Below are 26,157 nucleotides of genomic sequence, written 5' to 3'. Positions count from 1 at the left end.
CCTTCAAAATTTTTTCCAAGACTTTGCATACTACAGATGTCAAAATAACAGGCCTGTAGTTACCCGGATCACTTTTTTTCCCTTTCTTAAAAATAGGAACTATGTTAGCAATTCTCCAATCATATGGTACAACCCCTGAGTTTACAGATTCATTAAAAATTCTTGCTAATGGGCTTGCAATTTTGGGTGCCAATTCCTTTAATATTCTTGGATGAAGATTATCTGGGCGCCCCGATTTAGTCCCATTATGCTGTTTGAGTTTCGCTTCTACCTCATATATGGTAATATCTATCTCCATATCCTCATTCCCATTTGTCATGCTACCATTATCCCTAAGATCCTCTTTAGCCTTATTAAAGACTGAGGCAAAGTATTTGGTTAGATATTGAGCCATGCCTAGATTATCCTTGACCTCCACTCCATCCTCAGTGTTTAGCGGTCCCACTTCTTCTTTCTTTGTTTTCTTCTTATTTATATGGCTATAGAACCTTTTACTATTGATTTTAATTCCCTTTACAAGGTCCAACTCTACTTGACTTTTAGCCTGTCTCACTTTATCTCTACATGTTCTGACCTCAATAAGGTAGCTTTCCTTGCTGATCCCTCCCATCTTCCACTCCCTGTATGCTTTCTGCTTTTTCTTAATCACCTCTCTGAGATGTTTATTTTAAAACAGATACACTACCACTCAAAGTCTTACCCTGAAATTCAGAAACCCCAGAGAGCTTGGGAGAATCCAGCAGCCAGTCTGTTAACTCGCTGGTACCAAGGATGTTGCTTCTAAATTGTTTGCCTCCATTTACATTCCAGGTCCCCATGGCAACACGAATCCGCTTGAAGCACGTGAATTCAAACTGACGCTCTGACATGGCCTTCAAAATACTGGGAGTCACTGATGGACAGAGAAAGTAAAAACAATTTGCTGCAGTGGAATAAATGGTACTACGTCAGTGACATGTAGACTTACTGTGAAATAATGATAGTTACCTTACTGGCATCAGTGCAATAACTAAAAAAGTAATTCCAGTGGAAATAACAATAACTGTGTAATTGAAAATGATGCCACCAATTTCTTTCCTGGTAACTGGGTGCAGTCACTGAAATGAGTTGTACTAGTGGAGGGGAAGGGAAAACAGGACTTTCACAGTGACAAACTTGAAGAAAATATATTCAAAATATATGTTACTAGAATTTTCTAATCCTTTCCCTAATAATGACTGAATAATACGGTTTGAGATTGGTCTTTCTTGAGATTTTCAGCTTGGCCCACAAAATGATGGTTGTGTCACAATTTAAGAACCAAACCCAAGACCCATTAGATTTTTTTGGTGCATGCTGTTATACACTAATTCTGAAAAACCATCATGAATTTGGATCTATATTCTGATATGGCCAGGACTCCACATAAGACCCCACCATCTTGATTATTCCTGATTGGTCCTCATTTTAGCCTTGCTTTAATCAGACTTCCTCTCTCTTTTTTTTTTTGGTGGGTGCAAATAATTAAGAGTGTAATTTTTTGACCACCATTATTTGCAGGAGCAATTTAGATAATTTCAGCATTTAAGTAACTGATTTGCACGTGCAGTCAGATATTTAGACACCTAAATGGCCTAAAGAATCCAGAAATTGCAGGCACAAAAAGAGGGGCCAGTTTGTAAAAAAAATCTGGTCCCAAGACAATTGCCCATGGTCAAAGAGTGAGTCAGGGACAAAGCTGGAAAAAAACCCGCAGAAATTCAGACTCCTAATCCACTCTTCTAAACAGTAGACAACAACTTCCATCAGCACAGATTATCATCAGTGAATGAGTCAACCTATGCAGAAGTTTAATTGAATATTTTGGGAAATAAAAATAGTGGAATTCAAGCACATGCTGTGGTGACTTGAAAGCATTGCCTCTATACATCAATGCCTTTGTGCAACTTCTCTTTATTTCTAGACTCTTCAAAAGAATGCAACTGGTCATCTAGAACATCTGGAAGCGAACACAAGACAAAGAAAATAGATTTACATCTGACTTACCTAGCAGAGCTGTGTTGTCCATAAGCATCCTTCCTTTGTCTGCATGTTCCTCGCTGAAGAAATCACCCATGAGTAGCAACTTGATGGCTTCCTGCTTCACACTGTCAAAGAAATTTGACTGAATGGTGCGTGACACAGCGCGGGCTCCATCCTTGAGCTTCCCTACCTGCATTAGGCAAAAATGTTCAACACAAGTGACCTTTGCAGTGATAGTGTAGACTTCCTTTAAAGTCACTCATGAATAAGCAGCTCTGATATTCTCCTTTACCTTGGCTTTCCCCTCCAGGGCACGACTGCCTGTAAACACTTTACTTAGATTGTGACCATTGAGAGTCCACATTGCCTTGTAGGACTCCACAAAGCGGTCAACAATAGACTTTGAGTTCAACCCTAGGCTTTCTAACTGAGTGTGCAGAACCTGGAGTGAAGACAGAAAGAGAGGTGAGGAAAAGCGACTTTTCATATTTCATTTCCCCCCCGCACCTCTTGTAAGAAATTTCACCCAGCCATCATTCTATAGTTAAACTAATGCAAGTATCTTAATGATGGAAAGACAGAGCTAGGAGACCTCCCTCTTGCCCTTTCTGGTAAAGCACAAAATACAAGCAGAGTGCGTGTGTATGTGTATGCAAGACCATTAATGAACTCACCTCAAGTGCAATGAAGGACTGTACGCTATTTGTACGATCAAGACAGTCCAGGCAATTCATTCGCAAGGTACCTGTCTGCAGACTTCAATAACCAAAAAAAGAATAGAGAGAGATACAGCAGGTTATTAGGAGCCTCCACATCCAGTTGTTACTGATAAACTATTGTTTTCTTTTATCATCAGAAACATTTAAGTTAGAAAGTCAATAAAAATGGCATTTGATCCACAGGTAGATAAGACCAGATTTTCAAACACTCAGCCTGGATTTTTCCACCCACATTTTGTAGGTGCAAAACGCTTGCCTGCTCAATTTATTTCAAGTACCCAACTGTGCCTGCAAAACCACACCTGCAATTATATGTGCGATGCTTGCAGACCAGGTGCTAGCTCACTCCAAGGCCCTAGGCCTCACTGAAAACTAGTCTGGCTGACCTGTGTGTTAGTATTGCTAAAAAAAGGTATTAGATTTATAAAAATGCGTTCAGACTTTAATCTCACTTAAGACATCTGTATCGCATGTTACACGGTAATATTTAAGTGTTTGGTCTGTAACTACAAGAGTATTTGCTTTAAAACCTTAAACCCCCACAGTCAGGAGAGAAGCACTACTAAGTGTGAAATGCTTGTTTATCACAAAGAGGTGTCATCTCCTCTCCAGAGGAGCCACTGTCGAACATCAGGGGACAAAAGACTTTGTTGATTGCTCCTCCTACACCCATGAAGAGGAGATGTGCACTAATTTATCCCATCAGCTTGAGCTCTGGCGGAAGGGAATAAAAATCCCTGTCAAGAAGAAATTCTTATCTTATGCTGCTTGGACATCAGGGAGAGGGCAAGACTTCTAAGCATAAGAAAGGGATCACTGGCTGTTTAGCTTGGATTAGCCCTAAAGGACATAAAGAGCTTGCTTATTATAGAAGCTTCTATTATCTTTGGAACCTAAAACTGTAACTCATTTGTGTGTGTGTTTACCTGCTTTAACCTTGTAAATGACACTCATTTCTTTTTCCTAGTTAATAATTCTTTAGTTTATTATAGGATTTGCTACAAGTGCTGTCTTTCCTGAGAGATCTGAAGTGAAATTGACCTGGGGTAAGTGACTTGTCCTTTGGGACTGGGAGTAAACTGAATATTATTGTGGTTTTTGGATTATCTGTCACAAAGACAAGCTTGCCTATGTGTCAAGCTCAACTGAGACACCCAAGGGCACTGTCTGTGACTCCATGTTAAAGCTGTTATAGTGCTTGAGGAGTTCTCACTTGACACTTGGTTGGTGAAATCTAATTATAGAACACACAACCAGTTTGGGGTTTGTGCCCTGGTTTGTAACAGTCTGCCCTGAGGTTGGTATTCATGTTTGTGAGCTACTCTAGACAGCTTGACAACATGCACAAGCAATTTTCCAGGGTCAAGAAACTGGAGAACTAGTTAAGGCCTGGTGGTAAATTTGGCAGGGGAAAGCAATCTCAGAACTGTTAGCAATTATCTTTGAAACTCCTGGAGGAGGGATGAGGTCCCAGAGGACTGGTAGAAGGGCAAACATAGTACCTATTTTTAAAAAGGGGAACAAAGAGGACCCGGGAATTATAGACCAGTCAGCCTAACTTTGATTCCTGGAAAGATATTGGAATAAATTATTAAACACTCAATTTGTAAGCACCTGGAGGATAACAAGGTTATAATGAATAGCAATCATGGATTTGTCGAGAACAAATCATGTCAGACCAACCTAATTTCCTTCTTTGCCAGGGTTACAGGTCTAATGGTTAGGGAGGAAGCAGTAGATGTGATATATGTTGATTTTAGTCAGGCTTTTGACTCAGTCCCACACAGCATTCTCATAAGCAAACTAGGGAAACACAGTCTAGCTGAAATTACCATAAGGTGGGTGCATAATTGGTTGAAAGACCATACTCAAAGAACAGTTGTCAATGGTTCGCTGTAAAACTGAGAGGGCATATCTAGTCAGGTCCCGCCGGGGGTGGGGTGGGGTGGGGGGCAGTCTTGGGTCTGGTACTATTCAATGTTTTCAAAATGACTTGAATAATGGACCGAGAGTGTATGCTTATAAAATCTGAGGATGCTTGTTTATCACACCAAGCTGGGTGGGGTTGCAGGCACTCTGGAGGGCAGGACTGGAATTCAAAAAGACCTGGACAAATTAGAGAATTGGTCTGAATTCAGCAAGATTAAATTCAATAAAGACAAATTCAAAGTAGTTCACTTAGGAAGGAAAAAATCAAATATACAACTTACAAAATGGGGAATAACTGGCTACATGGCAATACTACTGAAAAGGATCTGGGGGTTATAGGGGATCACAAATTGCATGAGAGTCAGCAATGTGATGCAGTTGTGAAAAAGGCACGTCATTCTGGGGTGTATAAACGGGAGTATTGTAGGGAGGAAACTGTCTCGCTCTACTCAGCACTGGTGAGGGCTCAGCTGGACTATTGTGTCCAGTTCTATTTTAGGAAAGATGTGCACAAACTGGAGAGAGTCCAGAGAAGAGCAACAAAAATGATAAAAGGTTTGGAAACCTGACCTACGAGGAAAAAGGAAAAAAAAAATGGGCATGTTTAATTCTGAACAAAGAAGACAGAGGGGACCTGATAATAGTCATCAAATATGTTAAGGGCTGTTATAAAGAGGCCACTGATCGATTGTTCTCCATGACCACTGAATGTAGGACAAGAAGTAATGGGCTAAATCTGCAGCACGGGAGATTTAGGTTAGGTATTAGGAAAACTTTCTAACTATAAGGATTGTTAAGCTCTGCAAAAGGCCTCTAAGGGAGGTTTTGGTATCCCCACCTCTGGAGGTTTTTAAGAACAGGTTGGACAAACACCTGTTTGGGATGGTCTAGGTTTAGACTTGAAATTAGATCATAGAATCATAGAATATCAGGGTCGGAAGGGACCTCAGGAGGTCATCTAGTCCAACCCCCTGCTCAAAGCAGGACCAATCCCCTACTAAATCATGAAGATGAAGGTTTCTAACCATCAGAGGAGTGAAGTTCTGGAACAGCCTTCCAAGGGGAGCAGTGGAGGCAAGAGACATATCAGGCTTCAAGACTAAGCTTGATAAGTTTATGGAGGGGATGGTATGATGGGATAGCCTAATTTTGACAATTAATTGATCTTTGACTATTAGCGGTAAATATGCCCAATGGTCGGTGATGGGACACAAGATAGGGTGGGATCTGAGGTACTACAGAGAATTCTTTCCTGGGTGTCTGGCTGGTGAGTCTTGCCCACATGCTCAGGGTTTAGCTGATCGCCATATTTGGGGTCGGAAAGGAATTTTCCTCCAGGGCAGATTGGTAGAGGCCCTGGGGGTTTTCTGCCTTCCTCTGCAGCGTGGGTTCACGGGTCACTTGCTGGAGGATTCTCTGCACCTTGAAGTCTTTAAAACACGAGTTGAGGACTTCAATAGCTCAGACATAGGTTAGGGGTTTGTTACAGGAGTGGGTGGGTGAGATTCTGTGGCCTGCATTGTGCAGGAAGTCAGACTAGACGATCATAATGGTCCCTTCTGACCTTAAAGTCTATGAGGTTTACTTGGTCCTGCCCCAGCCATTGGGGTTTCTATGATTCTATATGATGGACTCATTGGTCCATGTAGTCCATTATCGTACACCAGTGTCCAGTATCTGATGCTTGAAAGGAATGTAAAAAACAAAAACAAACAAAACTATACACCACCCAGAGACAGGTACAGTGCTGTAACTGCGGGAGGGAGGGAAGATTCCTTCCTGAACCCAGTAAATCAGCTTCCACCCTGAAGCATGACATTTGATTATACTTGTTATCTTGCATAACTATAAATGTTGTTAGTGGTCATGAAGAAGCGTCCCAATACAGACGCTAAACAAGCAATGAAATATCTGCTCTTTTCAATGTACTATCAAAATAGTTTCTTTCTCCTTCCTCCTAAAATTATAGTGGTTATTTACAGGAAGGCTAAATGTTATTTATCGGCTCACTCCCAGATCCTCTTGTACACAACAGGCACTTCCATTAACAAAATCTATCAGCAGAGCCAACAAATCAATATTTTCAGCATCACTTGCTACAAATACTTATAGTTGGACCTATAGTAGAAAGATGGACCCTTTCTACCACAGTAGCTCAACAAGTTTTATAAAAGCTAAACTAAGTCTGTGAACAGGATATTTATACTCTATGAGGAAAAACAAACCTGAGATGGATCTGGTATTGTGTCACCTAATTAAAATGATTCCAAGAGAGAGAGCCTCACAAAGTTAACTGAATTTGTGAATCAGAACTACAAGTAGTAAAATAAAATGGACGGGGTCTAAATTTTCAAATGGCCTCTGTCTTCTGGACACAGAAAAATATTTGCACAAGCCCATGTGTACAAATGGAGGCTACTTGAAACTTTGAACCAACATGTTTTTAAAACATAAATAGCACAGAAAGCTACAGCAGTCTCCAAACAAAGTGATGAACTTGGTTCAGTAGATGGCATGATTTGTGTATGGAAAGTGATAAAGGGGCAGGGACACTCACCGGGCAGATACATTCTTGCCCTTTGTGAAGATGCCAAATTCATCCCAGTGCAACTTTAGCTGAGGCCTCAACAAATTCTCCAGCTTCTCTATTTTCCCACCTTTTGCAAGCTGATGGTAGTCAAAATTAATCATGGGTGTGTCTGCAGCATGGGAAGAGGCCCACAGCAATTTCTGTTTGAAAAGGGAAGAAGGAAAGCAAATTCTACTTACTTCTACAGCCCAGATATCAATACTTGCATGCCTTATACTGTTGATAAACTTTAATCATGGCTTTCATGTAGAGAAGTCTAGAGGGAAGTACATTATTTTGTTGTATGCTTTTCTAATGCAAGTTCCTTGTTTTTTACTTTCCAAGAGTAAATTGGACTGTTAGGGCCAAATTTTCCTATGTGGGAACCTAAGTTGTAGCTGTAAAATATAAGCGTAAGCTGGTTATGAGTGTGTAACACAAGCAACTGTGCACATAAGTACCTATATGGCCTCAACAGTCTAGCTTATAGAGCAAAAAAAATTTAAGACGTTACAAACCAAAAGCATACAATGAAATAATGTTAGTGATAAAGATAAAGCATGATACTTTCCTCATTCCTCATATGACTGCACATGATGTATGTACGATCATCTTATATTTTATTAACATACATCATGCACTTTTCAGAATTCTATCACAAACCCATGAAGTAGTGAGAATAGCTTTAACTCTGAATATTTATGGCCTTTTCCCCGGCATGGACACTCTTATTCCAGTTCATGAGTGCCTTTTTTCCATGTTGCTTATGTTGCTTGAGAAGGGATTTAAACTAAACTGAAAAACAAACAAACAAAACAAAAAAACGCTCTGATACCAAACTAAGAATGTCTCCACAGGGCTATAACTATATCAGTATAACCATTAAAACTTCCCTGCATAGACAAAGACAAAGGTATTGTATGTAGTTTAGTGAAGAGGTGTATTTCATTGTATTGTTATCAGAGTCAAACACACTAATAAATTTGTTAGTCTCTAAGGTGCCACAAGTACTCCTTTTCTTTTTACGGATACAGACTAACAAGGCTGCTACTCAAACACACATCTGTTTCTCTGGTAACTGTCCACATTTCAGTTTGTACATTTACATTTGACTGTACTGGTAGTATTCTTGGGAATGATATCTCACTACTACCTCAGTGCAAACCATTGTCAAATGTATTGCACCCCATACACTGTGGCTTTGTTTTTAGTACAAACATAATTGCAGTCTGTTATAGTGGTTAAGAAATGCTTGCAAAATCACTGGGAAAAATACTGAATTTCATCTTCTGCTACCAAGTAATGGTGGAAATTCAGAGGCATGGTACTGAATTAAAAAACAAACAAACAGAAAAGAAAAAAAAGATTTTTCTGCATATACTAATGATATTGGAGACCATCCTACTCAGATCAAAGGAAACTAGCAGCAACTGCAATGAACATATTTTAAAGTGATTTAAATAAAACTTTAAGACTGAGGGAAGAAATGAAAGGGAAGGGAAGGGAAGGGAAGGAAGGAAGATGGGAAATTAAAGTGGATAGTGGAAGATAGAGAAGCAAGGAGATAAGCTTATGACAAAAGGGAAATGAGGGTCCCATTACTTATACTGCCTGTAATTTTTAATTTGAGTATTCTGAAATGCACCAAGTTAAACACTGATAGCACATCCCTCCTAACCATTTATTTATGAAGAAACAAATATAATGAAAATGCCCAAGGGGTCTCTGTTTTGGATAAATACAGAATTTCAGTATCCAGTGCTGTCAATGCAGATCCTTTCACCCTCACAATAATTCACTTACAATTCTGTTAGTCTGACATACAGTTTAAAAAAAATGGAAATTAACCCAACCCTTTATTTAAAACAAATGAACAAATGCATACAATCTTTATATGACAGATGCACTAAATTCTGATTTAGTAACCAATTTCCTGTTCTATGATCATAACAAACAATGTAGATAATTGTAAAGAACTTGTCTAGAGAAAGATGGATCTCATATAAAATATGGAAGACGTTATTTTTGCACCCATAAACTGTTAATAAGATAATAGTCCGGCCATGAGTGCAGGGGACTGGACTAGATGACCTCTCGAGGTCCTTCCAGTTCTAGGATTCTATAAATGGTGAGGATAATATCTTCAAGAATGTGGATATTGCATATGCACTACCTAAAATAATCAAAGTAAGAATTCACCAGGGATGTCAGTTTTAGATTCCTGTAGTTCTATCTTGACATTTGTGAGAAGACTGTAATTTTAGAGTAGCTATATTCAGCTCTTAATTATAGATCTCAAAGTACTTTATAAAGGGGAGTAAATAATCATTATTTCCAATTTACAGATAGGGAAACTGAGAGCACTTATGAGCTAACTCTGGGACTTAGGTGGCTAAGTACTTCTGAAAACCCTACTAGTTGCCTTGCTGCAATTTTAAGTGCCTAACTACCATTAAAAATCAGGCCCTAAGTGACTACATCACTTTTGAAATGGCATTTCGGTGCTTTTGAATATTTACCCTAATTCTCTTGAGAGGTTAGTAAAGAAAAAGTGAATACAATTTGAAGAAGTAAGGAAAAAGACAGCCTGATCATCCATTCAGGAAATATTACACACAAAGAGAAAGATGCAATATAGGCAGTTCAGTTTCCTGGACTAACTTCTTCAGATCAGGTGCTCTGAGGCCGATCTCAAGTGATTTTCCCTCTTGAAGAAGCAGGACTCTGACGCTCAGCAATTTAACAAAAGTTGTTGTTATTGTTTTTACCTTGAAAGCTCTGTTGAGCACCTCCTCTCCTCCTCTGCTTCCCAACAGGTTAACAATCACTTGTTTTCCATATTGCTCTTTCAGAAGCATCATATGCCTGCAACAGTAGCAGCAGCAGTACAATCTGGTTTAATAAATATCACGTACCAGCCACCCTTTCCAAAACACTTGCAGAAGAGGTCGCTGGCTGCTTGAAGGTTTCAACAGCAGTAGCTCCACAAATATATCTTAGCTTCCTTTTAGTCAGCTTTTACAGTAAAGAACTGCTTTATAGGGCCCTCATTTTCTGTCATCATAGTAACTGTGGAATTAATAACTGGAATGATACTTTACTTTTATTGAGTGTAAAGACTGGAGAGGTAGGACAAGGATACAGAGCTCAGATGATCAATAACATTGTTAGTTTTCATACAGTCCTACGTATGCGGCCTTTTTATGACCCTGTAACTGCAAGGACTGAGCAAAGCCAATGGGAGTTGAGAGGACTAAGCACCTCCAGGAATCGCTCAGCATCTTGCAGGACTGAACCCTTAGGCCTTGTCTACACTACAGGGGAAATTCGATCTAAGCTATGCAATTTGAGTTATGTGAATAGCATAACTCAAATCGACGTAGCTCAGATCTACTTACCGCAGGGTCCACACTATGCGATGTTGACGTGAGATGCTCTCCCGTCAACTCCCGCTACTCTTCTCGATTAAGAGTCAACGGGAGAGCGATCTGCAGTTGATTTAGCGGGTCTACACCCGCTAAATCGACCGTCGATTGCCACTTGATCTCCCAGGCAGTGTAGACAAGTGCTTAGAGAGTCAGCTATGGTCTGGGATTCCAGACCCAAGGTCAGCAAATGAGTCATTGCCAGATAAATGTCATCAGCCACACCGATCAATTATTTCTGAGCTGCTACATAATTCAGGTTTGTAAAACTATTTGCATTCCACTTGTATGTTTTTAGCAGGCAGGTTGGTGGTTAAGAGTCAGATCTTAGGTAGGTAGATACATGGGCATAAATAAAGCTCAGCAAGAGCCTTGAAGGGTCCAAACGTAAGAAACCCTGCAGCAGTTAAAGCTGCTAAAGCACTAAAGCAAAGGCCAGGTATTAAACGCACGCTAACACAGCACGAATGAAAAGCTTGCTTGTGCTGCCAGTGCTTGCATGGCCTGGCGATAGTGTTGTTACAAGGTTACTGTCTCTCTAACTGGCAAGTACATGCCATAGGCTGCATTGATGAGTCCCATGAACAAGAAATAATGTGCCCTGTAAAAGACAAAAAAAAATTGGCAGGCTTTCCTGAAAGAAAAACAGCCAAAGATGCTGGTGCTATCTTACAACCCCGATCCTGCACTTGGATCTGTGCAGGCAGAACCTTGCTCCACACAGCCAGCCAGCCCCTTTGAATTCAGTGGGTCTCAGCAAAGCTCCAGTTGAAGCATTGGAGCCTATTTATGGACTAAGAATGTGACTTTTCATTTTTTCCCCTTCAGATTTGTGATAAAGGGCATCAAAGTGCCCCTACTGTGAACTTAATAGTTACACCAAAATGCCCTCAAGTCCACTTAAAAAAAAGGAAGTAGGATGTTTTAAAAACAAACATATAAAAAGGCGAATCCAAAACCTTTCATGTGAGCCCTGCATTGGGATTTATCAGAAACAGATGCTAAAACAGGACATTTATATTCACTGCTCCCAGTGTCTTTTCAAGATGTCAAGGTGTGAGCTGTGAAAAATTAACAGACTGTGGCCATGCCAAAACACATGAAAAGGCTGCAGTGACTTTACAGGCTTCAGTGAATTTTTCTGTATGAATGTTCAATTGCCCCTTACCAGAAACGCTCTTAACACAATCCTTTAAAAATTTAGTTTGGGCTGGACTGTCTCATGCAATTCTGATCTGGCAACTGGGCTGTGATGTACACAAGTAAGAGAGGAGCTAGATCCAAGCCATTCTCCCACTTCACTCTACCATGAGGAAGCCACTCAGGGGTATGTCTACACTGTAGCCGGGAGAGAGCCTCCCAGCCCAGACAGACAGACTTGCGCTAGCTCAGCTTGAGCTAGTGAGCTAAAAACCACAGTGGGGACAGTGCAGCTCAGACGGCAGCTCAGGCTCTCAAGCCCTTGGGTTGTTAGCCTCAGTTTCTGCTGAAGCCACAACATCCACACTGCTATTTTTAGCATACTGCTTGAGCCCCACTAGCATGAGTCTGTCTACCTGGGTTTGGAGGCGCACGCCATGCTGCAGTGTTCACATATTCTCTGTGGTTGCTCTGGGGTAGGGAGAACAGGGTTTGGGGTTAGATGGGGTAGTGGGGTCATAATCTGCAGCACAGTTTCCCCTCAACCTTTCGTGGATTATGCATCCTCATTATTACCTTATGTGGGTTCCCTCTCTGCTTAGTGAAACCCTCCAACGTGAAGGCAGTTCAGGGAAAGTGGCAGGCAGAGACTTCCCAGAGTAGACTACCACAGGAACCAGAAAACAGTAAGATCCTGGGGCAGGGTCCCCACCATCACTTCTTAGTAGCGAGTCTAGAATAATAGGACCCTAATCCCTGACCGGAGTCCTGAGGTGCTACAAAGTGATCGATAATAATCATCTCCACTAAAAGCTGCAATAAGTGAAATCAAGAAAATACTGCGGCCTATTAAAATAGACATGTAACTTGAATATAAATTTTGATTTGTCACTTAAAATCACATGACGAAGGCAGACTAGGGTGTGGTAATTCATCAGAGGTCAAATCCTCTCTCAGACAAAGCTCCCAATATGAATTTGCTCCCAAAGGACTGCAGGGTTTTCCCCACTTGATGATCATGCACTCAGAAGACCCACATTAATGTATGGATTTTGGATATTTGGATAGCTTCCAGCAGAGTTGCAGAGTCTTATGGGGTTAGATCCATTCCTCTGGGTCGGAGCAAAAGAATGTTACCAGGAGAGCATCTCACAGGGGGGCGGAGAATGGGCTGCTGCTGTTACTCTGCAGCAACAAGCTCCAGTCATAGAAAAACAGGGAGAAAAATAAACTCAGAAGGCAACGGGGTTTGCATTTAGCTTCTATTTGGTTGGGACAAAAGGAGAAGAAGAAAGAGCATGGAGAGGCTATTTCCAAATGTAAATTTATCGTTTTTGACTTGAAAGTGGTTACATGGCACTTTTTTGCACAGTATTCAGAATTTCATAACTCCTTCAGAAATAGGCTGAGATCATTTTGATTCAATTTCCACCAAAACTAGAAAGGACAAAGCACTAAAACCATACCGTAGGGAATAATTGTGCAAAAGCAAGGGCGATGGACTAGATGATCTAATAAGTGCTTTCCTTCTCTAACAGCTCTGGTTCGCTGGGACGGAATACCGCTGTGAAATCATGGTTACATGCTTAGCTGATGTGTTACTGACAGAGTCTAGTGAAGCCTACCTGTCAAAAGCAGGAGCATTTGCTTCTAGGCCCCTGTTAAGTCTCAGATGATGGGAACCAACCTAAAAAAAAAAAAAAAAACAGAAGAAATATTATGAAGTAATTCTCTAAGCTGCTGAAATCCTGAATCATTAGATGTCTATTTCCCTCAAAGAAAACGTCTGTTTATTAGCACCCAGACACCCCAAACAGATTACATACACCCATACACATAATGCACTTAGTACAAAAAGCTTAGCTACAGCTTTTATTAGAAAACAACATTTACAATTACAATGAAAAATAATGAATAATTAACATTTGTTAATGGAACACCTACGCCCTTATTCTCTATCCTGGCCAATACTCTAGCAAAAATCTCACTGCACCACAGGAGCGTGCTCTGTGCTCAATCCTCCTTACTCCTGTAAGTAATCAGGAGGCACTGCATATCCACCAATTCTATGGTGAGACTGTGGACTGACTAGTTCGATCTTTTGTTTTTTAGATTAATTGGATAATACTTGCACGGTGCTTTCTAAATATAAAGGATTATGGGCTACATCCTGTATCACTTATGTCAGTGGGAGTTTTAACACTGACGTTAATAGCAGTAGGTTTAAATAATTTATAAGTACTGGTATTTCTATTCAGTGCAGCTGAATATATATATATTTATTGTATTTTTTCCAATGAATATCTGAATCCTCTAAAAGACCCAATCAGAATTTTCAAAAATCTTCTTTGGTTAACTGTTTGTCAGCATTTAATCTGTATTTCTTTCTACATAAGGGCAACCCTTCCTCACTTTGGTGCCAGCACACGTACACAAGGAGTGAATGAATGCTCCAATGAGTAAGTGCTCACATATGCAAGTAAAGGTTGCACAATCCAGCCCTGAATGAGCACAAATGTGTGCCATTTCCTTCTTAGAGAGAGAAAAAATTCTGTATTAAAAAAGGCCATAAGCACTAAATTCAGGGATAATCTCCAGGTTTTAGAATATACAAAGCAATATAGAACTGTCATAATTCATATCCAAGCAAACCTGAGGCATTTAAATCAGTCTCAGACATTATTATAGAATATTAAAAAGATAACTTATTCTTATTACATATTATGTACATACTTAAATTGTTTTTTTTCCTCTATTCTGACAATGTGAAAATACCAGGCTGCCTCTTGCTTGAGCTTTTCAATGACATCTCATTGAAAGTGTGGCCAGTATAAATGGTTGGGTGGAAACAGGTTTAAAAACAAAATAGTTGCTTCAGGAAGCGGCCCATGTGGAAAATGTGTTCTAGGATTGGACTTGTAGAGTTAAATTCTATGGTCAAGCTCAGTGCGGCCGATGTGCGTTTGGCATGACGACTGCAGGTAGGTTCTGGCCCAAAACGTCAATATCATTTGTAGGGAGGTGTTTTGTGTGTTTGTTTTATTCTTCATTGTATTTAGATGACATTCATCTCTTTTACAATACTGACGCACAATGCTGGATCACACAGCTACTCTAAACAAAAGAATTTTGGAAATGAGATTTTGAAAATTATGGGGAAGTATGTATAGCAGAGGTGGGCAAACTTTTTGGGCCCGAGGGCCACATCTGGGTATGGAAATTGTTTGTCAGGCCATGAATTCTCACAAAGTTGGGGGCTGGGGTGCGGGCTCTGGGGTGGGGCCGGAAATGGGGAGTTCAGGGTTCGGGAGGGGGCTCTGGGCTGGGGCAGGGGTGCGGGTGGGAGGGTGAGGGCTCCAGCTGGCGGTGCAGATCTGGGGTGTAGGAGGGTGGGACTGAGGGGTTCGGAGGGCAGGAAGGTGATCAGGGCTGGGGCAGGGGTGCTGGAAGGGGTCATGGGTGCAGGCTCCGGGCAGTGCTTACCTCAAGCAGCTCCCAGAAGCAGCGGTATGTCTCCTCTCCAATTCCTATGTGGAGGCGCGGCCAGGCAGCTCTGCACACTGCCCCGTCCGCAGGTTGCCGGCCCTACAGCTCCCATTGGCCGCGGTTGCTGGCCAATGGGAGCGTCAGGGGCGGTGCTTGGGGCAGGGGCAGTGTGTGGAGCCTGCTTACTGTCCCTACACGTAGGAGACAGAGGGGGGACATGCTGCTGCTTCCAGGAGGCTTGCGGAGCCATGGCATGTGTGGAGTGGGGCAAGCCCTGGGCCCCGCTCCCCGGCAGGAGCTCGAGGGCCGGATTAAAATGTCTGAGGGGCTGGATGCGGCCCCGGGCCATAGTTTGCCCACCCCTGGTGTATAGCATCTAACTGTGCACAACTGTTAAGCTGCTGAGACCACTGCCTGTCATGCTGATCAGTATGGTCTCATTGTTTCCTTGCACTCCCCCATTGGTCTTTCTGTAACCATTTCTTGTCTTAGTCTGCAAGCTCTTTGGGGCAGGGACTGTCATTCTGTTCTGTGTGCAGCACCTAGCACAGCAGGGTGCTGATTCAGGACTGGGGTTCTGAGGTGCTACGATAATACAAATAATCATAAACACATTTTAACTTTCAAATTGTTATGTAAGTTATTGGAGTTGATGCAGGAAACACTTGGTAAAATTCTCTGGCCTGTGGCATGCAGGAAGCTAGACTAGATGATCATCGTGGTCTCTTCCGGCCTTAGTTCATGGTCCCTTCCAGCCTATGCATCTATGAAATCTATTGAATACACCCATATACCAATTATATTTATTTTAAAATCATACAGCTCCTGCACTGGAGCCCTCACCTATACTATGGGGGACTAAGACACCATGCCAAACTGGCATTTCAGATGGAAAGGTTATTCTGGATGAAGTAAAAAAAACATTATTAAGAAACATCTATGTAAATAAATTATTAACTCTTCTCTGGAGTTATCTGAGCACTTAAAATATTAATCTTCAAAAACTAATCACTGGATAGATATTTGCCTATTCCTTTTAAAAACAGCTTAACTTTCCCACAAATAGAAACAGAGTCGAAAGAGTTCAGTACATCACAGAGCAAGTCTCCTAGTGAATGAATACCATTAATAAACAAATCCTATGCAACTTTTAGTAGCGCTAGTGACAGGCCACTTGATTTTTCATTATATTTACCTGAAGCCCTGGTTGCTCCCAAAACAGTGGGACGGAGCCTCTGATTTGAACAAAGGAAGAGATGTCATCGTCCAAATAAATTGTCTGCAGCAACAACATAAAGGAAAAGAGATTCTTCAGTGAAAAGTACTGTTCTCACTCCTCAATCAGACAACACAAGTTAAGATACAAATACTGAAGAAAAGGCGAATGGTGGATCTCAGTTTATCTTTATTTCAATCTCTGTCAGTATTCCTGACCTCACAGAAACGGAAACAAAATCATGCCTTGTTTGCTTTCATGCCAACTCACTAGGTTTAATTTGCTACTCACTGGTAATAAAAGAGAATTTAAGGCACAGATGCTTGTATGACAGAGATTTCCCTCACACTGAAGATGAACTAGCTACGCTGGTGGACAGACTGAGACAGGCCACTTTCTCTTTCATAGAATTTTAATTATGGAGATGTCATCACTCCATGTGACCAGTGATGGTTAAATGCCAGGTTTGGGATGAGCTTATCTGCTGCTCTGTTAAACTATTTTCTTTGACCACACATTTTGTCTGGTCAGTGTGGCCAATAAAATGTGTGTGAAACCTTCAGCTTTTCCGCTCCTATTTTGAGATGGGCGGGGAATAAGATTATGTGCACTATTTCTTATCTAGGATGTTTATAGTAAAATCTTTCCAGTCCTCTTTTCTCCCCAGCCAGCACTCTCTCCCACCCTTTGTATTTATCTCTGTGAACAATGCTAGTAAACTAATCTTGCAGCAAAGCTGACAATTAGACGCACAAAGGATGTACCCCATCCTCCCCTCTAAACCTACCTCCAAAAGTATTATATTTTCAATGAGCCTAGTGTAAAAGGATGTATGTTCATACATAGTATTACCACAGGGCAAGAGTGTAAAGCCAACTTCACTGCCCTGGCCTATACTTAGCAATGGAATCCTGGGCCTTTTGCATTTGTGACATATAATACAAGTCTCAGTTTTCTTGTACATCACAATGAGCCTTCCAAAGCCCAGCAGATGAATGGTATCAGTCAGCTCATTCAGGTGCCTTTTTTTTGGTCACACTCTATCATTTAGCTTATCAGCTAGCAGCTTGGCAGTAGTTCCAAAATGGGATGAACAGCAGGTGCCAAGAAAGAGGCTGCATAAGAAAGAGGTTTAGGCAACGGGAAACCAGTTACCACACGACTATAATGAGGTTCTATTCCTGGCTCTGCCCCTGGCCTGCTGGGTGACCACGGGAAAATCACTGAAGCCCTGTGCCTCAGCTTTCCCATCTGTAAAATTACCTCTTTTGTAAAGTGCTTTGAGATGTACAGGTGAAAATATTATTTTTACATATATCACTGACAAACACTCGCAACACTTTTGGGAGGTAGGTACGTGTCTATTATTATCCCCATTTTGCTGAGAGAGAGGTTAAGTGACTTCATCAAGGACACAAAAGGAGACAGTATCAGAACCAAGCTTAGCCTGATGGAGTTCAGGTCATGATGTAACACACACTTGTTCAAAACGGCTTTTCAGTCAATGCTCTTAATTGTGGGCAATGCTTGGTTACCATGGTGACAGGTGCTCTATAAAAAACTAAGATTGATGCTGTTCTCCTTCTGTTTCTGCCCTAGGAAGTACTCGGTGTAATGTGAAGGGGCTGCAACATGAGAAGTAAGTAACCCCATCCTCGCCTCTCTTTCTTTTCCTCACTGAGCAGGCCAGTCATAAAAATTAAATGACTCAATGACCTCTAATCATCTGTGAAAATAAAGTCAGACAGAGCAGGCCTGATTCTCAGCTGGTGTAAACTGGTGTAGCTCCATTGACACTAGCAGAGCAACGCTGACTCACACCAGCTCAGAATCTGGCCTACAATCTAAGAAATTCTGGAGTCGGATCTTGACTCATTTATGATTTTAAGAACAGTCACCTGCTGACAAATGGGATGAGTCAGTTATCAGCATAACTTGAAATGAAATGTTAAAGCTACATTATGTCATACACAGACAAAGCTCTTATAGAAGGAGATCATATACATACAGTATCACATATATAGTACAATTCTGTGGATAGTGGTGGATAATCAGCTGTGCATGAGTTCCTGGTGCAATGCTGAGAAAAAGGGCTAGTGTGATCCTTGGATGCATCAACTGGAGAATCTCTAATAGGAGTAGAGAGGTCATTTTACCTCCATATTTGGCACTGGTGCACCCAGTGCTGGAATACTGTGTTCAGTTCTGGTGACCACAATTCAAGAAGGATTTTGATAAATTGGAGAGGGTGCAAAGAAGAGCCACAAGAATGATTAAAGGATTAGACAGCATGCCTTAGAATGACAGACTAAATAAGCTCAATCTATTTAGCCTAGCAAAGGGAAGGTTAAAGGGTGACTTGATTACAATGTATACGTATCTACATGGGGAAAAATATTTGAAAATGGGCTCTTCAGAGAAAGATATATCACAATCCAGTGGCTGGAAGCTGAAGATGGACAAATTCAGACTGGAAATAAGGCACAATTCTTAAATAGTGAGAGTAATTAACCACTGGAACAACTGACCAAGGGTTGTGGAGGTTTCTCCAGCACTAGCAGTTTTTAAATCAAGATTGGAAGTTTTTCTAGAAGATCTGCTCTAGGAATTATTTTGGGGAAGATTTATGGCCTGCGCTATACAGAAGGTCAGACTAGATCATCACAAGGAGCTTTCTAGCCTTGGAATCTATGAACATATGAACAGTCAGACTAATCTACTCCTAGGAGGCTAGTATTCATCCAAGTGGATTAGGATCAAGATCATGCCATGCCATTCAAAAGGGCACTTCCTCCTAGATTATTGCACCTACGTTAACTCCTCCTAGACCAGTGGTTCTCAAACTTTTTTTTTCACGGACCACCTAAAAATTGCTGAGGGTCTCAGGGACCACTTAATGATTTTTCCAAATGTTGTTTCTACCATTAGCTAACTATTGTAAAGCGCTTTGGATAAAAGGGCTACATAAAAAAAACTTAATAATAATTAACTTTTTGTTCTATAAATAAAAGCACACAACCCATTTTAATATCAATAGTCTTACCTTTCTAATGCGATGGATGTGCCCTCTTTCCCCTGACGTAGCAGCCCACAAGCTGGGGCTAGGAAGGGTAGGGGAGTCTCTAACCTGCCACAGAGCTGAGGCTGGGAAGGGGGGGGGGGGTGTCTCTCCCCAGCAGCTGCGGAAAGTCACATCTTTCTCTGGCTGCTGCAGACCTGCACATCCCAACTTCCCCTCACCCCCTCTTCTCACCCCACTGCCCCCTCCCACCTACACCTTATTCCTCCCAAGGCCACCACCTCATCTTACATTTGCATCTTCTCCAGGGTCCACGCATCTAATTAGTGGAGCCTCGCCGGCACGGCTACACAAATTAGGTGGGTGGCCCTTCATTCTCTCACGTGCGGCTGCCCAGGCATGCACCTTAGAGGGAACTATCCGCGGACCACCTGAATGGAGCTCGCGGACCACAGTTTGAGAACCACTGTCCTAGACAACTGGGAGTTCACAGTCATGCCAGGTCATTGAAAAAAGCAGTTTTCTCTAAATTTTGCAATAAAGTCTCACAACTTCGGTCCCTGCCACACAGACTAGAACAAATCACAGCCCTGATCCTGTAAACACAGGCAGAATCCTATGCCCAAGTAGAGTGCTGTTGAAGTCAGTAGGACTCTGTGAAGGAATGAGGAGCCACCTGTGTGGATTCCATTATAGAATCAGGCCCACCGCTGTCTTTAAGCCACAAACTTAGATGAGGCCTAAATCTGGACTACCATTTTGGGGAAGGGCCGTAACAGTTTTCAAAAAGCAGATTCTGACAAGGATAATCAGGATGCCAAAAAAGAAAATCCTGATGAAAATTTCTCTGGAAAAAATAGTAGGACCCATACACAGCTATTCACATTTCTAAATATTAAGGCCTCAATTCAGGAAGGAACGTAAGCATGTGCTTAAATCCATTCCTATTCAGGGCAGCAATCAAGCACTACTGTAATTGCTGTCATGAAACAGCAAAGCTTTTCTGAATTGGGGTCCAACACTATTTTTCTTAAAATAGGGAACGGAAGGTTAATTGAAAAAGATCCTATTTTCTTTTATGGTCTGTAAAATTTCATTTTTAAATACACCATGTAACATATATACATACATACATACATACATATATACATACATACATACATACATATATATATACACACACACACACACACACACAGTAGAACCTCAGAGTTATGAACTAACCAGTCAACCACAGACACTTCCATTTGGAACCAGAGTGCGTGATCAGGCAGCAGAAGAGACCCAAAAATTAAATAAATAAATAAATAAAGCTAATACAGTACAGTACTTTGTTAAACACAGCATTTTTCTTCTGCATAGTAAAGTTTCAAAGCTGTATTAAGTCAATGTTCAGTTGTAAACTTCTGAAAGAACAACTATAACGTTTTGTTCAGGGTTATGAACATTTCAGAGTTATGAACAACCTCCATTCCCTAGGCGTTCGTAATTCTGAGGTTCTACCGTACAGGGGAAAACAAAAAACAACCCCCCCACACACACTAATTAATCTTTTTGATCATTCTTTTTGCTTAAAAGCAGCCAAAATCATACACCAAGAATTTAATACTGGGGGGAAAAAAGAGGTCCGCTCAAGAGTTGACAGTTCCCTGGAAGACAAATGCAGAGAAGGAGGAGAAAAATGAAATGTTAACACTGACAAGCACATAATCTAAATAAGGAAAGCATACTTGCTTCTTCAGTACAATCTGGAGAAAAGAAAGGAATGGGGGGTGGGGAGGAATGGGGAGAACGTTGAATCAAGTTAACTTTTGTTCTCAGTAGAAATCCATCAGAAAGATGTCTTACTTTTTTCCTTGCTATATGAAACATTGTGAACAAAGCGAAAACATGTTATTTAGGCCCCTTCTGGGGAACAAAGTATCATTTCAAACCCTTCTCAAAAGGTTATTTACAGCATTGTGAGTAGGAAGAGGTGCCCCTTTTTTTACAAAATGCTGGCTACAGTGGTTCAAGTGCACACTTTCAGAAGACTTTTTCACAATGCCCCTCACCCTCTACTTCTGCTGTGTCAGCCTTTCTAACGGCTTTTATCTTTCTTGTAAAGTGATTAAACTAAATGACCAAGTAACTAAAAGATTGACTGGTGGCCCGATTTTGAAAAGAAAAAACTAAAGTGAGATATTTAGCTCCCCCACTCCTTTTCTGCACAATGAGTCACCGCAGTTCAGTGAGCCCACAAAAAATGACTCATTGCAGAGCTGAAATGCCACAAGGCTAACTCAGTGGGAGACAAAAGAATCCCATCTACGCATTAAAGAACTGCCTGGAGAGAAGGCTAATTGTTTCTTCTTCTTAAAACAGAAAAATATTAGAATTAAAGCTTTGTAAAGGGGGAAAGAGAGTCTGGCCTTTTCAGAATCCTGGGGTGATATTTATTCATGAAGCACAGAGCCAGCATGCCAGTACTGTACAGGCTGCTGCAAATGGAAACAAAATGTTATTCTAATTACAGACGGCCAAGATATTACCTCATAGCTGATTAGTCAGTAGTCTACTGTGAAAGCAGAAGAGAGTTTAATTTAGGGCTTTTACTTCCTAATGGTAAGTGGATGCCAGCTTGAACTGGACCTCATGTATCTTGATGTTTAGTTCTCACTTTGTTTTCGTAGGACAGTTAGCCTGACAAAAATTATACCTATTACCAATGACAAAGTGAACTTTTTTTTCTTCCTTAAAAACAGCAGAGCACTCCTATAGTTATTGATCTTCCAAGTCCTTGAGTCACCCTGTACTCATTTCCTCCCTGCTTTGGCTTTGCCTCTTCCAGTTCCGAATCACTCAAAAACCTTTAGTCTTCCCACTCTTAGATGACGACTTGCTGAACTGGAAGAGAAGTACAGCAGGCCCCATGAAGGCTGCACGGCTCCTGACGAACCCCTGTCCCATTCAACTGTCAGCAATCTATCAACATTTTGCCATTCCATCGGGGGCTGAACCCCACTTTTGCTGTGATGCAATGGGCATTATATTTTTATGTTAATCATTTCCAGCATGCAAGAGTATAATCAAATAAGCTAAGGAACCTTGGACCCAAATGGCTGGCATACTGAGAAACAGTAATTGTATACAGGACTAGCAACTGAACCTAGGAGGTAGCACTGCGAATTTGGGGCTGACCTAAGAAAGGTTGGCTACTCATCTCAACATCTAACTTTCCTTCCTTTACAAGAAGATAAAAGCATCCCACACTTATTTGGGTGAGGAGGTACTATACTATACTTGGTATGGTTTGCGGGGATTATATATTGCTTTAGAAGGCGAACATAGTGACATCTTTCTTTTTTCTGTTCCCTCTGCCCAGGGGTAAATTTCACCTACATGTGCACAAATCTGTGCGCTCCAACAGATATGTTTTCCAATGGACTAGGCACCAAAATTCCAATCTTCAAAAAATAGATTCTCAAGCTTTGAGGGCAGAGTTTTGTATATTTGCTCCTCAAAACGTTGAAAACTGTTGACCAAGTTTAGAGGTGATGTTTTGTATGCTGGAAGTTATGGCCTTCTCATTTATCTCTGTTCTCCCATATAGATGTACCTCTTTGTGAACATTAAAATCTGCATTTGTTTAAAACTATCGTTCTTTTGGCTGGGAGTAGCTTCCAAAAAGGAAAGAGAGGCTATAGCTGAATACGAAAGTGCTCATTTCAGCAGACATAGGAGGTCTCAGGTTCTTCAGGGTCCAGTGCTTTTTGTTTATTTTAAATGTAGCAAACCCAGCAGTAAACATATGACTGCCTTTCCTTGTTTGCTTTGCAGTTGTAGCTGTGTTGGTCTCAGGATATTAGAGATCAGCTTTCAAAGCTTTCTTCATGTTCTGAAAAAGAAAGTTTGAAAGCTTGTCTCTTTCACCAACATACGTTGGTCCAGTAAAAGATATTACCTCACCCACCTTGTCTCTCTATTATTTAGCTTTGTCATGTTAATTTAGGGACCCAGATCAAATTAACACATTTCACCCTCGTGTTTGTTATCAGCACCAGTTGGAATTAGGGTTTCCACCTTTCTGCTGGGCAAACCTGAAGCCTAAAGTCCTGCCTTATCCCCTCTTATCAAACCACACCCCATATGCAAAGCCAAGTCTATCCCAATGGGGATGTACTGGAATTTGCCTCCTGGCCACTGACCAGATGACAGCTTCTCTCTTTGTCCTCTTTGCTCTACTTAGTTGGCTGGAGGAATTTTTTAATCTCTCACCCACTTTCTGGTTTCTTTGTCATGCATCTTCCTTCTGACTAGTGCATTGCATTTCAAAGCTCCAGAACCTTTCCCTTATTATATTCTGGAGATTATTATGGTATCTGAATGCTGACAACATATTAATTTAGGCTTGCAAAAGTCCTGGGGGGTAGGAAGTTGTTAGTATCCCTTTTTACAGATGGAAAAATTGTGACACAAAAAATTATGACGCTACCCTGAAAACACTTATCCATAAATTAACCATGTGCATGCACATTGTCCTGGGACTACTTATGCAGGTAAATGCTTGCAGGATCCACGGCTAAGTGACCTGCTTAGGGTCACAAAGGAAGTCTTCGCAAAAAGAAAAGGAGTACTAGTGGCACCTTAGAGACTAACCAATTTATTTGAGCATAAGCTTTCGTGAGCTACAGCTCACTTCATCGGATGCATTCAGTGGAAAATACAGTGAGGAGATTTATATACACACAGAACATGAAAAAATCGGTGTTATCATGTGTCTTCACCACAAGACCCCTTTCCTCTTAAGGAGATTAAGGCCAGGTCCACACTAGAAACATTTGAAAGTATAATAATGTTGGCTAGGGATGTTATTTTTATGACATTTTTATGCCAGCAAAAGCCCTAGTATAGACACAGTTACACTGGGGGGGAAAAATGCTTTTGCTGGCACAGCTGATTTTGTTTCGTGAGCTAGTGTAAACTGTACTGGTTACAACACATTTTTGCCAGTAGAAGCAGTGTCTGTACCAGCAAATCTTTTCTAGTGTAGTCTAGACCTAACAAAACAGACATAAAAAAAAAAAAAAAAGGCAAAAAAAAAAAGCGTGGAATAAAGTTACATGAGCTTTCAAAAGAACTTCTGCTTTTTTTAGGATGACCAGATATCCCAATTTTATAGGGACAGTCTCGATATTTGGGGCTTTTTCTTATATGGGTGCCTATTACTCCTCAACCTCTGTCCTGATTTTTCACATTTGCTATCTGGTCACTCTAGCTTTTCTCCCACCTTCTCTTGCATGGGGAATCAGTCGTACTTTAGAAGAAAAGTGCTTTAAAAAAAAGATTTTATTTTCAGAGCAAAATTCACAGTCATTTTATAATAACTGTATTTTAAAAACCTTCTTCTTGTGATGAAGCACTGGCCTCTTGATTGATTAAATACTTGGTGCCATTGAGAACCTTGTGGTTTATGTCAATGGTTCCCAAACTTTAGCAACCCCAGGACCCTCATTTTGATTTAAAAAAATTTGTGGACCCCCCCAAGCCCCCCCCTGCTCAGCCCCAGATCCTGCCCCCACTCCACCCCTTCCCCCAAGGCCCCATCCCCGGCCCACCTCTTCCTGCCCCCAATCCACCCCTGCCCCTCCTCTTCCCCACCTCTTTCTGCCCCCTCCCTGCTCCTTCCCTCCCTCCAGACGCCTCCTGAATGCCGCTGAACAGACGTTCCCAAGCGTGCAGGAGGCACTGGGAGGGAGGGGGAGGAGTTGAGGGATGGAGGGGGAGGAGTGGATCGGCGGGGCCAGCGGCCCCAGACATGATTCTGCCCCCTTCCCTGAGCACACCCATCCCTGCTCCTCCCCCACCTCCCGCAAGCCACTGAACAACTGCTCCCCAGAGTGCAGGAGGCATTGGAAGGGAAGGGGAGGAGTTGAGGGAGGGAGGTAGAATAGTTGATCAGCGGGGCCGGCAAGCCCCCTGGAGTACCCTTGTGGACCCGCAGGGGTCCACGGACCCCAGTTTGAGAAATGGTGGTTTGTGTGTTGATTTTGCTCATGAGTGATTGTTACTCAAGACAGGAATTTCTGAATCCACTGAAAAATGCACATTTATAATTTGACAGAAGCCTGGGGAGCTAGAGCTTCCACAGTGGGAAATAAATCAAAAACATAAGTTACGAGTGCCCAAGAAGCTAGAAGTACAGAAGGAGAACTGATTGCGTAGGAGCTTAATGAGCAAGAGTGAAGAGACACTTCATGCATAACAGCATCTTAAAACATTGCATGCAGAAAGCATTTGCCGAGCTCCTCTGATTCTTGCCGTAAACGATTCCCCAATTATACACTGATGTACTGAATTATTTAGTATCATAGGATCCATTCAGTCATTTACCTGCTCTGTCTCAACAAAATTAGATACGTGTCCATCATCACTGACCCCTCGAATGTGAAACCTGGCCCCAGCTCGTTCGCAGCTGATCCGGGAAATGAGGCAGACCTTCGCCTTCTTGTGAGAGGCATAAACCGTGTGGATGTCCACTATGCCACAGATCACTTTTAGCAGCCAGTCGGAGCAGCTCACCTGGTTGTGTTTAAAGGGCACATGCAGCAATTGGTTCCTGCAAGATTCAACAGAGCATAGATTCATTTACTCAAAAAATGAGAGAGAGAAAC

The 26,157-nt window shown here is 41.6% G+C and overlaps 1 protein-coding gene across 4 annotated transcripts in view; it reads right to left on the bottom strand.

The window, feature by feature from the left end:
* Positions 1-26,157, bottom strand: part of SYNJ2 (synaptojanin 2) — an 86,813-nt gene that overhangs the window by 34,734 nt on the left and 25,922 nt on the right. For 3 of the 4 annotated variants that reach the window (XM_048844126.2, XM_075126834.1, XM_048844127.2), the window contains 9 exons: positions 25,877-26,102; positions 16,465-16,548; positions 13,409-13,470; positions 9,987-10,083; positions 7,207-7,379; positions 2,676-2,757; positions 2,294-2,443; positions 2,026-2,191; positions 701-892 (listed from right to left, as the gene is read on the bottom strand). In XM_048844126.2, coding sequence (XP_048700083.1) covers positions 701-892; positions 2,026-2,191; positions 2,294-2,443; positions 2,676-2,757; positions 7,207-7,379; positions 9,987-10,083; positions 13,409-13,470; positions 16,465-16,548; positions 25,877-26,102 — 1,232 coding nt within the window. The remainder of the gene's footprint in view (positions 1-700; positions 893-2,025; positions 2,192-2,293; positions 2,444-2,675; positions 2,758-7,206; positions 7,380-9,986; positions 10,084-13,408; positions 13,471-16,464; positions 16,549-25,876; positions 26,103-26,157) is intronic. The other variant, XM_075126833.1, reaches the window with a different exon arrangement.

Source organism: Caretta caretta, chromosome 3 (assembly GCF_965140235.1).
Source record: "Caretta caretta isolate rCarCar2 chromosome 3, rCarCar1.hap1, whole genome shotgun sequence".
Lineage (NCBI taxonomy): Eukaryota > Metazoa > Chordata > Testudines > Cheloniidae > Caretta > Caretta caretta.
The sequence above is the reverse complement of the archived record's forward strand: the minus strand, read 5'-3'. Positions and strand labels throughout refer to the sequence as shown.